This window comes from Gavia stellata, chromosome 6 (genome assembly GCF_030936135.1).
Source record: "Gavia stellata isolate bGavSte3 chromosome 6, bGavSte3.hap2, whole genome shotgun sequence".
Lineage (NCBI taxonomy): Eukaryota > Metazoa > Chordata > Aves > Gaviiformes > Gaviidae > Gavia > Gavia stellata.
In genome coordinates this window covers 5,924,014-5,937,212 of record NC_082599.1, presented here as the reverse complement: position 1 = coordinate 5,937,212, position 13,199 = coordinate 5,924,014, and the positions used below count along the sequence as shown (strand labels likewise).

Sequence of the window (13,199 nt, the reverse complement as noted above, 5' to 3'; positions counted from 1 at the left end):
ATCGTACCTGGTGAGTACTTACAGGCTTTTTCAATGGCCACGCTTTTTCAGTACATGAGATAACTACACGTGCACAAGATGTGTAACCACAGACATTTTGATAAAATTTGGCGAAGCGGAAATCTTAATTCCAAGAAGTTCCTCTACACCTGCAAAAGAAAATTTCTCCCACACAGATGTACCTATGCTCACATGTACAGCTTGGGAGGAATGTGGCTAGAAATCTAAATATTCAACTCCAAAAGATCAACGTGTTCACAGGCAAAGCCCAACTCCAAAGGTACACAAACCACAGCCATTAAAAAAACTAATCATTCAGTAAATGGTGACTTCAATTTTCAATTTAAGCTTGATTTGTGAGGGGAGAAGAAACTCCCACCACATCTGTTCGCACAGCCTGTGTTGTCCTCATCGCTATGAAGGAATCTGTCAGGGGAGAAAGGGCACAGAACAGAGCAAGGAAGCACTCCCATCGCTAATTTATCTTCTGTTTCTGGCACAGACTGTTCACAGCAAAGAGGATGCTCCTAAATCAAACAGCCACAACCAGCACGGCTCTCATCTTTCCAAAAAAGTAGCAAAACGAGAATGACCCAGTTCCAACTTCACTACTGCTACCAGCATTTCCAACAGGAATTGTGAGATCCGAGGGAACCTGCGTCTGCAAGTAGCTGATCAGCAGAAGCAGCAAGAGGTCGAATTTTTTTTTCAGGCTTCAAAAAGAAGACTGCCGTGATTTATATGCAATCCACACTTGGAAGACCACCTTCACCACCACCAGCACAGACCACATTTTTCTTTTTAGATTAAAACTTAGATGTCTCCAGAGGCGGCATTCACCTGCAAAGGCTATTGCTACTCTGGGGGTACATTTCATTGAAATGCTTGATAAATTGCTTCCTCTACCCCACCTCCATTTTATCCTTTTTTTGAAATGAAAGTCAGGTTCTGATCCTGAGCAAGGTTCCTTGATTTAGTGGAAGAGAAGTTATTTAAGCCTAAGGAGGCTACTCACAGCAGTTACTAACACTAACCGGCGTAATAAACACAGGCATTAATCCATACCTTTATAATGGCATGAGTCATCCCCAATGCTGAGTAATGCCTTTTTTAGTATTAGCCAGAATCAGGGAGGGCAGTTTTACAGGAGAAGTTCTCTTTGCAGGTAGAAAACTTGCTCTTTCAATTCCTGCACCAAAATGGTACAAAGCCATCCACGTCAAATAAAAGCCACATATGGCTATTTTCAGGCAAAACCAGTACCAATTAAGGAATTGGACTACACATGGATTTCCTTTATTCTGAGATGGAAAAATAGCTGAGCTGGTAATTACTGAATGTCAGACGCTAAATGTGAAGAGCAACGTTTTTCATCAGGAAACAAGTTAAATCCTTCAAAAGCACCGGCGCGAGGTTGATCACTTTCCACACCAGGACATCTCTCTCTTTGTTCCCTGCTGAAAGACTTTTACAGCTCTACAGAAGTAAAGAGAGCTCAAAAAAAAAAACCAAACAACCCTTGAGGTTTACAGGAGACATGAAGCAGGAGGCAGGACAGTCCAGCTCAGTTAACACAGTGACATTTTGTCCCACAAATCATATACGTGCTAGGAAACTTGCATCATATCTCCATCCAGGACCCTGGCAGACACACCAATGTTTGAAATGAGTAAGGGGGGAACGGGGGATGGAAAAGTTAAAAAGAGAAACCATATGTTTGCAATATACACATTTCCGTGTACATCACAGGCCAGAATGCCAACACAATCGTTCAGTGAGCAGGCGATATCCAGAAACTTGGTTTACAGAGGGACAGGGAAAAAATACGGAAGGAATTAAATAATTCTTCCCTGATTTCTCCCCAAGTTCTGCCAGTTAACGTGAGACAACGACACATCTCTGTGCTCCTCCTAATACTCTGAGGCTGTAGGATGTGTGTCTCCAGCAGCAAGTTCTCCTAAGAGCAGAAGTGCATTTACATTCCCTTTTGTTCCCATCCCACCCTGCTCTCCAGCTACAAAGAGGCAGATTGTCCATTTGCTCCCGTAGTTGGGTACTCACTCTCAAATCCTTGCTTTGTGCTACCAGAGCACCCCTTCACAGGCTCCCAAAAGAAAAAAAAAAAAAGCATTTCCTACACACTCACACACATGCAGTTCCCTTTCCCGGGGAAATAGGTGGCATGTTCTCCCCCTTCGTCCCCACACCTTTATCTCCTGGCTCCTCAAAGAAGCTGAACATCATCCTCCTCAGGACGCATTTTCCAAAGGAGGTTTAAAGGGTTGATCTGTAAGGTTACGCCTTCCCTCTTCACAGGGAGTTTGTCTCCTTCCTAAAGCACTGCTGCTCCCACTGAGCGAAGGGAGAGGACAAAGCCTGATCCCACAGAGCAACAGGGATTTCCAGAAGGATTTCCCCCCCTCTACAGCTTCAGTTCCTTCCTACTTTTAAACAATGCCAAGAATTTAATCTCTTAAAACAGCATTTTCAAAACTCTCCCACCCTCCTTAACAGAAAACAAGTCTCCCCATGAGGCAGAGATGGAAGGCCTGGGCATGATAGGGCTACGTCATTTATAAACTTCAATAAAAGCACTCCACAAAGCTTACTCTAAAAATCAACCTCCTTCCCCAAAGCCTTTGGCCAGGAGCCTGCCCTGCCACCTCTTGCTTTATGCCTCTTGCTTTATGCCTCTTGCTTTATTTCGTGCCTCCGGAGAGCGAGACCGGAGGCACTGACCTTAGAGTCACCTGTGGCACCACCTCAGATGTGTCACATACTCGCCCTAGAGCAATATATCCCTCAAACACACACCCCAACAAAATGGTTGAGACAGCCAATAAATCACTACAGCGGGAGGCCTTTGGTAACTGTGCAGTTTAAAGTCATGAGAGTGTGTGGGGGGGAATCATTTAATGGAGAGAGCAAGGGCTGGAGCCTCGAGCTGTGAGGACAATGAATGAAAATTCACAGCAGCAGCAGCAAAAACCCAGGATAAAAGGCTCGTTCAGCGGCTCTACAAAACCCTCCGTCCCCTGCACGAACCGAAGCAACGCGGGGCTCCGAAACTGCTGAGAGAGGAGTCCTCCCCCCAAAACGAATGAGGGTGCCCTGGAAAGGGAGAGCCCGCGTAAGCTCTGGAGTTTGCTCCTACACGCCCAGCACATCCGAATTCGCGCGGTGACGGGCTGACAGAAGAGCCCACGCAGCGTGGACCCCGTCCCGCCCTGAGGATACGCACACCCCCGTGCAGAAGAGAGAGGCAGAGGCTGGAGATGAGCCCCCTGACAGGAGGGTGTCCCCCCAAAGCTGCCCCAAGCCTCTGCTGGGGGTGGGGCAGACCCACACCCCGCTCTGTGGGTCCCGCACACGCGTGAGGAGGGGGAGCGGCCCCCCCCGCGCCCACGGAGAGGCTGCAAGCGGAGCCCCAGGCCCGCACCTACCCAGCCCCTCCCTGAACACTCACACCCCACGGCGGGGCGGGGGGGGCCGGACCCACAGACACCCCCCTTCGAGCGGGGGGAGGGCAGACCCCCACACCACACATCTCCCTCGCGAGAGGGGGCAGACCCCCCCTCAGTAAAGGGGTCTCCCAGACCCCCACACCCCTCGGGGCGGGAGCAGACCCCCCTCACACACACACACCCATCGGTGGGGGGGGCACACACTCCCACTCCTTGAGGGGAGGTGTGACAGGACCCCCCCTCAGCTGAGGGGGAACAGACACCCCCCCGTCCCTCAGCGGAGACACACACCCCCTCAGCGAGGGGGCGCCCCACACACTCCCCTCACCCCCTCCGCGGTGCAGCACAGATACCGGGCGGGCACCGAGCGTCCCCGTCCCGCCCCGCCGCCGCTCACCGATGACCTCCTGCAGCTCGTAGTCATCCTTGTTGATGGACCAGGGCAGCGCGCTGGGGTCCTCGGCCATGGCCGCGCCGCGCCCGCCCGCCCTCCGCGCCGCGAGGGGGAGCGCCACGCAGGAGCGAGGGAGCGGAGAGGCGCTGCGCTGCCCCGCGCGGCCCGGCTGCCCCGACCCCCAGCCGAGCCCCCGCCGGTAGCGGCACCCGCAACCCGCCGCCTCCGCCGCTGCCTGCCGCTACCGCCGGCCAAACTTTGCCTGCTCCGTCCACCTGCCCATGCCCAGAGCGCCCTGACGTCACTCGCGCACGCCGCCGCGAGCACGCCCCGCCCGCCACAGCAGGGCGCCTCCCGCCGCCATCTTGAGCGTGGCGCCCCGCCGCCGCCGCCGCCGCCACCCTACCCCACCACAGTTTAATCGGCTGCCGCCACCGCCCTCGGGGGACGGGCTGGTACGGCGCGCTGCCGAAAGCGGACGGCGGAGGCGGAGAGAAAGGGAAGAGAAAGGGAAGGGCGGGGATGCCACACACAAGATGGCGGGTGCCCACATCTTCCCCTCCCTCAGGCAAGAAGCGGGAGGGGCAGCTGGCTTAAGACCCACTGCGGGCTGCGATTGGCTGCCAACTGCCGAATCCGCAGCTCCCATTGGCGGGAGAAGCTGTCAATCACATTTTGTCCTTCTCCAGGGTCCCTTCGCCTGCGGGGCCTCTGGTCGGGGCTGGGAGCGAAGGCCAGGGAGCGGCGGGAAAGGGCGGCCGGGCCTGGGCCTGGGCCTGGGCCTGGGCCTGGGCCTGCCATGAGGGGATTCCGAGCCTGGCCTGTGGGAGCAGGCCCCGGGCGCAGCATGCCAGCAGCCCTCCTCCCAAACGTGGTAGCAGCTGGCCGGGGCCGCAGCCCTGGGGTGTCTCGCTGGTGTGCCGGGGACATTGGAACCTACCGGATGGAAAGCAATAGCGTGGCCTTGCCCGGATTTGGTCCAGGAGGGACATTTTAATCCCGAGACAAAGCACGTCAAGCCACTGTCTCCCATCTCCATTTCCCCACCAGCCGCAGCCCTGCAGTGAGCAGGTGTGGAGCCCGGCCCAGGCGCTCCAGGGATCCACATTCCGTGTTTAAAAATAGGTCCCGGGGTTACGATGGGTATGGAGGGATCAGAAGGTCTGGTTTTCTCCTCGCCGCCTCAGAGGATGAGCAATTCTCCGGTTTCCCAGCTGCCGGATGCTTCTGCTTGCTCTACGCTGCAATGTCAACATTCATGGATATGTCCAACACCCTTATCCTATGGTTCATGGCCCACAAGTCCATAGCTGGAGCTTTGCTGATCTGGATGCATTCAGAAGTACATCTGGTGGTCAGTGGGGAAAAAAAATCGGATTAAAAGAGTGAGGAATATGAGGCTAACTGGTACCATGAACCCACACAGGCTGCTGTCTATGTACTTAGGTTTAAAGTGTTTGCAGTTTGGGGATCTATTTTTTTCTGACATAAAATAGATAAAATGGTGCATGTCTGATTATCACCAGGCATGATAGTAACCATCAGGAGAACCGATTGGGAATTTCCATATCAGGTTTCATTCTTCTTTACCGGTCACTGTTCTTCTTGTCGCTTGATGTCAGGCACTACTGTGAGTCAAAGAACATAAGTTACACATATTTTTAACTTATTAGGACAAATTCCTGAGATGCCTCTGATGAACCAGGCTTTGTAGAGGGCCTCTGTACCCTGCCAAATGCATGGTCAACCTCCAGTATTTTCACTTGTGCTACCTAACGCAGGACACTACCTCCTTCCTTCTACTCTTTTTTTTGTCCTACAGAAGCAAGAACCCCACAGTCCCATCTCGCTTGCTATTTGCAGGCACTCAACAACGATGGTCTCTGTCCACGAGGCAGAGCTTCCAACTGAAAAGCTGTTTGGTTTTCCTGCTTGTCTGTGTTAAACGTTTCTGTGCTGAGCGGTTTTTAATATTTGCTAAATATGCTTTAATTACTGGTCGGAACTGTCTCTGTGATCTTTTAACCATGTTATAAAAGGAGTTTAAATTGCAATTAAAAACAGGTTTTACCCCAGAGCATGCATTCGGGTGGCCAGTGTCATATTTCTGATAGCTAACAGCATGTTAAAAATGGATCTGAGCCAGGCATCAACAACAAAAAGAGACTTATATATGCTTAGTTTTACCACAGTGTTTTTAAAGTCAGAACCATATTTTGAATTCTCTTATTTTGGGCCAAAAATCCACCCCCTGAAGGCAATGCTAAAACTCTATTGATTTAGATCAGTGGGGCAGGGTGAGGTCCACAATAAGCCTTGTTCTTTAAGAATTAGCTCAGACTTTGATCGAAATTAAAGTTTAAAATGTTCACGGACGAGACCGCCAGTGGCCACACACAAATGAATGCTGTATTTTAGTTTTCCAGCTCTGCAGTGAAAAATGCGTGTCCACATTTTTAGCCCAAAATCTCGCATTCACATAGAATCTGGGTCCCACAATAGAATCTGGGTCCCACAAATTTTGTATTATTTTTTAAATGAACTCAGCATTTTGGGTCCCTTAAAAGTCAGGCGTTGCTGTTGCATTCACTCATTCAGCAGGTTGTTTCAACATGAGTCCGATGAGGAGTTGGCTTCCACAAAGATCTTAATCCTTAGCCCAGTTCAGATCTCCAAGCAGCACCTTCTCCTGTTTCACCATTAATATTCTGCTCATCCTACTTTTCCTGATGTGCTTTATTTTGTCTGTCTCGTGTAGATTGTAAGCTCTTCAGGGCAGAGGCAGTGTCTCTATTTATAAAAGAGACTGTGAAGTGGTGCTGCTGAATCAAGTGGCTTGTTGTAATAACAAGAAATTTTAGTAGAAATCTGAAGTGGAAAAGCAGTTTCCGGGTGTATCCACCTCCGCTCTGGATCAGGCTTTAGGGGAGGCTGAGAAGTGGAAACACTCCAGATGTCTTTCAGGTAGGAAGGCTGCAGTCCGAGAAAAAGTCTCAAAGCTGGGTTTCCCATAGTTTTTGACTTCCACTAAAGCACCACGGTGATTAGAGCAGGCGGTGCCCTCCTCCCATTGATTCTGCTGCAGAGTAAAGGCTTTCTTCTGACACCTGCATTTCACCGATGTCCCCGGGGCTCACATTCCCCGTTGACTGGCTGGGAGCCTTTGCACCGCAGGCACACAACGCATACATTCGCACAAAACGCTCACATTCTCGTAAGGCACATGGTTTCCTGCCTTTGTGGGCCAATTACTTATTGTTTCAATGAAACTTACTGGCACTATCCAGCTCTTTGCCTTTTTTTTTTCCCATTCATGTAATATTGGCTATCGTAAAACTGATTTTTAATGCATAGATTGGTGATTCTAATACTCAGCGTGCAGACGCTACTAGCTTTATACCTATAAAGGATCCTTGATGGTTGATGTATTTTATCATCATCACAAGTGTGAATGTAAACTAACTTCATTTATACTTGGGTTGTAGAAAACTAGTCTAATCTCTAGTTTGCTTATCGAGGCACTGCAGATTTCATCTTACTATTCATGTGGACTCTGACATGTATCATCTTCTTCTTACTGTTAAAGTTGCCCTTTCAGAACAGCCATGCAGAGGCATTTGCTGTGACAGCTCAGTAGCGTTTGGGGCCACAGCATTTGTTGCCGCGTTCCTAGTTGAAGGCTTTTTAAGGCATCATAAACTGCTGTTTGTAAGTAAGTGACTGTGCATTAGCTGCCACGATTCTTGCGAACAATAGCAGTTAATGTGTTTATTGAACTGCTTGGTACGGGCATGGTTTGCTAAAGCGAGGGGGAGCCCAACAATGCCTGTCTTACTGCATTCAGAATAGGGCAAGTGCGTGTCGGCAAGCAGAATGCCTGACCTTGTTTCACTACAAAATTTGCCCACTATTCTTTCTTCATGGAAACACTTACAGGTTTATTGAAGGGACCTTACTCTATCAAACAGCAGCTGATACTTAACAAAGTACACTGCACTTTATCTCCAGGGATTTCTCCTGCCAGCTTTGCTTTGGGTTTTGAGAAATAAGTCAAGGACCATGCAGTGGAGGAAGGAGCAGTGGTTTAAAACCCTCCAACTGGAGCAAGTTTTTAATAACAGTTGTTTTCAAAACACAAGCCAAATGCCAGTCTAAACCACACCGGCAAGTTTTCCTAAGTGATCCTATGTACTACCACGTCTCTCCGCCCTGTCATTGAGTGCAGGTGTGGTAAGTCATTTTAAATTCACCTTTGAGGTCACTTTGAAGTCAAGTAGCTGAAGGCCCGGTTTTAACAGGTGAATTCTGGTTCTCACAGTATGTTTACTGAAACCAGCTTTCGCTCTGCAAACACACATATTATCCCATCACCGCTGCCTCTCAACAGAAATGCTGTGCTGTTCTCATACTTCCTCCACCAAAAATATCCCCCAGATTTTAAGCTCCAGGAAAGAAGTGAAGAGCTTATGACCAAGACAAATTTTTTCTTCTTATTCTTTTCTTCTAAGTTTATGATTTTTTACTATACAAATTGAAAGCCAGTTAACCCTCTCTGTAACAAATAATAGCTTTGCTGCCTCCTTCAAATCTAATAGAAAATCGATGCTAGGTTTAAGAAATAATTATAACAAGATCTTGATTGCCACATACCTGAACCACAGTTTAATAATCAGCTCTTGCTCTCCTCTGGTTTACAATAATGCTTTCTTCGTACTGCTTTGTCTTTACAGAAGCTAATGAAAGACACTTCACATGCCCATACCTCTTTTCACCCTGGGAATGTCACAGCTTCTAAGGACAGAAAGGTTTTCCCACTGGCCTTTTCTGTGGAGGGTAAATCTCCATCATAAAACATTTTCTAAGCAGCTGAGCAGGACGGGGGTTGAGAATGTGTTTCAGAGTTTTTCCCCTCGTTGTTGAAAGTGCAAAACAAGGCTGATGCAAGCATCCAGACCCTGATGGAGAAGCGGGTACACCAGGCCTGACTCCTTTTTTGCAGTTGATGAAGGGTGGCCAAGGACTCTTGGTTCTGTTGCGTAAAGCTTTGTGTGTATATTTAAGACCGTCTTGGACATTTTATTATTCAACAACACTCTTTTAGAAAAATACTCAGTCCGGATGTAACTTCTGACAGAAATCAGCTTAGCAATGCCAGAGAATATCCCCTCCTTGCCACTTGCTGTGGCAGCAGAGAAGTCCTGAGTGTCCATGGGTACTTAAATGTCCTTCTGAGGGCTGGCCATGGCAGGACTGAACACAGAAAGCAGCTTTTGGAGGAGACACTGCTGCTCTCAGGTGATACAGCATGCATATTCTGTCAGCTGGGAGTCCTTGGACCCAATTTACATCTGGCAAACTTCGAAGAAATAAAATAAAACATCTTTTGTGACATTACAAAGAAGCAAGATGAATTCTCTTAAAAGGCAGTGAGAAGAGAAACCCTAGGAATAGAAAGATAGGGTTGAATAAGATTTCATTCACTTCTTGCCATCTGGGAATAAGATTTGTGAGGGAATATTGTTCTTTCTTACCCTTACAAACGGCCAATATCTTCTTGAACGCAGCTAAGCTCAGGCCAGGCAAGGTTTGTGGTTCACATTAGCAGATTCTAATGACATGAGTTTACAATAATAGTCTAATAGTTCAGTGTAACAGTGACTCATAGCTTATTACTATGGCGATAGGAATGTAAAGAGATCTCATTTGAAAAAAAATCTATTATTTGGATAGTTCACATCCTTTCCTCCCTACTCATGAATTCCTGTGTCATTGACTGCTGGCTGCTAAAAATAGGATCTTTTTTGTGTATCTGAAGTAAAGGAAAATCTAGAAGCAGAGAGACAGTAGGAGGGGACCAAGGTCCTTACATACAGAGCCTTCAGGAAATACTTGTAATGAAAGCCCTCTGAGAGTGCACGAATGTTTTGACAAGATGGGGACAATCTAAGTCTAAGAAGATATTTTGCAGGAAGAAGGAGAAGAGTTAATGAATTGCACCAGCTCCCAGCTTTGATATTTTGCACCATGGGGTTGGGAAAATTCATCTCTCTATCAGATATAGGACCAAGCTGCAGTTACGTCTTGGAGAAGCTGTTCCACTTCAGCAGCAGGAGGGGAAGCTTCAGGGAACAGCCCAGGAGCAGCCCTGTGGGCTGATGAGGAGCCGGCGAGGAGCCACAAGAGAAGGAGACTCACTAGAAGTCACTTGAATTTGTAAAAATCTCTTAAGGTCAGCAGTAGGAAAGGGGAACTGGGAAGACATGAGGAACGTATCTGCAAATTAAATGGATTATCACCACCCCCCCTTTGAAAAAAAAAAAAAAAAACACATGGCACCTCGGAAACAAACCGCTGAAGTGTGAAATCATGCGGCAGGGAAAGCTGTCACAGAGAATCAGAAATTGATTTAATAGAGAAAAATTGACTGCTGCATAATTTGTGCAGATTGCTATCTGAGAGAAAGAGATCCATAGCTCCTAAGGGCTTAGCTGTGGGCACCGTCTGGCCAAAGGTGTGGAAAGCAAAATTTCATCGTTGGTAATTCTACGTGTACTGAATGCTTCCTCTTCAATACCGAACAATTAAAATCAATGACAGGATGCTAGGTAACAAAAGAAAATGACTGATCAATATGTACGTCTTGGAGCTGAAGAAAAACCCGTCTGCCGAGAGCAGCATGCTGATGAGGCAAGATTTCTGAGAGCTCAGATAGAAAATCCTAAAAGCTTCCATTCCCGATGCTCGATAAAACAATGCGGCTAAAGCAGATGCCAGACGCAGTGCTAGGAGAGGTTAAGTCACCAAGGAGGCGAAAGAATAACTATTAGGAAAAAAAGGAATATTCATTTTTAGACTGAATAGCTTTAGAGTAAAAAATGTGATGCTTCTCTTCTTTGCCTTTCTTTCTAAAGATCGCAAAAGCCCTTTACTGATACTGAAAAATTATGTTCTTTGAATACCCATGTGAGGTTTGAGTTACTGAGACACTGACATTCTAAGGCCAATGTCCACTTTAGTCCTCAGCTCAAAGCACTTTAAATCTCACTTCCATGTATATTTCAGTTGGGGGGGTCTGCCAAGTGCTGCCAAAAATCAAACACTAAATCTTCCATGATTCGTTAGTTTTAGATCAGTCACCCAGATTTCTGAATACTTTTGAAAACGTTGCTGTAAAGCAGTCCACAGGGTCCACTGTGGCTCCGGCAGGACAGGGAATGGCACGTGGACCTTCAGGTTCGCTTACCCAGTTTTCCCCTCCTGAATGGTGTTTTTTGTTTCTGAGGCAACAGATCGTAAACTGGCACACAAGCAGTTAAGCACCTTAGGACTTGTGGCTCTTACATGTAGTTCTGCTGACACAAACAGAAAGTGAACATAGCTGAAGATTAGAGCCAGAAAAATGCTGCAAAAACTTTGTGAAAGTTCACTTCATCGTAACCCCCGCATTTGCCTGAACATATTTCCCCTGAGTCCGTCCTTTTCCTAACTTTAGCATCCTGAACAGTGGATAAAGACCCATTTCATCGCCTCGTGACTTTGATTTCATTAACAAACTAGACAAGATTCGTAGTGCTGAGCCCGCACATTCTCACTGGGCTTGGAGCAAGCGTTCTCCTCCTCCTTCCTCCCACCGTCTCGCCTGCCACCTTCTCCGCAGAGCCCTCCTGCTCCCTCAGCACAGGTGAAACGAGCGGCCGTCCACCTTACGAGCCAGCGGGACCCACTGATCCTTTCCCCCGCAGGCTGGCACCCAGCCTGGCATGCTGCTTTGCTCTTTCCCCACGTGAACGCATGGTAGGGCTGAGAGCTGTACGAAATCTGTCCGGTCCGGGGAGATTCTGGATGCTTGGTTGTTGAGGAAACCCTGGCATGTTCCTCCCAGCGCCTCTGTGCTTCCAGCCATCTGCCACCTGCCTCCTCACCCAGGGGGGCTCCGCGTTTGCTGGGAAGGGGAGGCTTGAAAGCGCAGCACGGAGCAATCGTGCTGTCCTCAGGCTCAGCCCCAGACACCGCGCTCGGCTGTCCCCGCTCTGCAGGGCAGCGGGAAGGCAGGTGCGAAACAGGAGGAAGAAAAAAGTTCCAAGCAACCTTTTGTAAAGAGACGTAGTTAAGTGTTTCACGGCCAATGCAGACCACCTTCATTCCCTCCTTCCAGTCCAGCCCCACCAAAACCCAACCTAAGCAAGCCCAGGAACTGGGGAAATTGGGATCGAAGCCCCTCCGCCGGCTGCCAGCCAGGAGAAACTCCAGATGCAGCTGATGAAACATTCATGCTCTGAACTGAAGGGATGCATGCCACGCAGCACGGGACAGCAGTTCACAACTGCTGGTCCACTATGTCATGCCTTTGTGGAAACCATCTTATCCAGCTGAGATAGAAGAAACCACTCTCAGGTGGGCACGGCCAGTCCCAACCTCTGCCACTGCGTGCGCAGCTTGACCAGTGGCGATGGGAGGAGGGAATAGGCGCGTTGCTAAGCCGGGCTCTGCTACAGGAACAGAAAATGCATTGCTTGTAAATCAGACTTTGGAACAGCTTAACACTTAAATACACCTTCAATTAATTAAACCTTTGCAGAGCACCGCAGCTCCAGAGTGGATACAACAATATCCATTCTCCTGACTGCAGATTTTGCTACGAAATAAACAAGTTTTCCAGGCAGGGCTTGATAGATAGTGCTTATCAAAAAGTTGGGTCAGGTTCAAAGTCATCTCAAAATCCTGGTGGGGATCAGCTGAAGCAAAAATGGTTGTAACTTAGCACCTAGAGAAAATTACCTTTAGAGAAGTATTTATACACAGCGCATGTCTAGTTGTCTGGTAAAACCCCAATAGGTCTGTCAGAGGTGCTTTTTAATAAGCGCTATTAGCATGCTTTCCAGTAATGTGAACCTTGTAGGTTTTGTTTCTTTTTATTGCCTTATTAAAATATGTTTCCAGGATGCTCAAACAACTTTTTCCCAGCCATTTTTATGCATAATTACATTTTCTTCCAGTAAATGTGCCCTCTGGATCAAGCAGCACCTCAATCACGGTAAAGCAACTCTTTTCATGTCAGTGTAATGAAGAACAGAACTTGATCCGTCAAGGGGCAATACTTCCCCTCTCACCCTCCATCTCTGAAGCTTAGAACATTCTGCAGCGGTTACTGAATTTCACCAGGTAAACACTGTCCTCCAGTAAATGAGAAAATGGCGCCGACATTCCTGCATCAGAATGTAATAGAGGACTGGGAATATTTCTTCTGGCAGAAGAGGAATAACAGATAGAAAGAGCTGCCACAGCTGGACCCCCTGACCCCACCTGAGTCTGAGCTACTGCCAAATACAGGCAAAAATCAT

At 48.1% G+C, this 13,199-nt stretch overlaps 1 protein-coding gene across 1 annotated transcript in view; it reads right to left on the bottom strand.

Annotated features, from left to right (window-relative positions):
- OXSR1 (oxidative stress responsive kinase 1) overlaps positions 1 to 3,931 on the bottom strand; it is a 94,025-nt gene extending 90,094 nt beyond the window's left edge. Inside the window, exon 1 of the mRNA XM_059818477.1 lies at positions 3,862 to 3,931. Coding sequence (XP_059674460.1) covers positions 3,862 to 3,931 — 70 coding nt within the window. The remainder of the gene's footprint in view (positions 1 to 3,861) is intronic.
- Between the last annotated feature and the right edge of the window lie 9,268 nt (positions 3,932 to 13,199).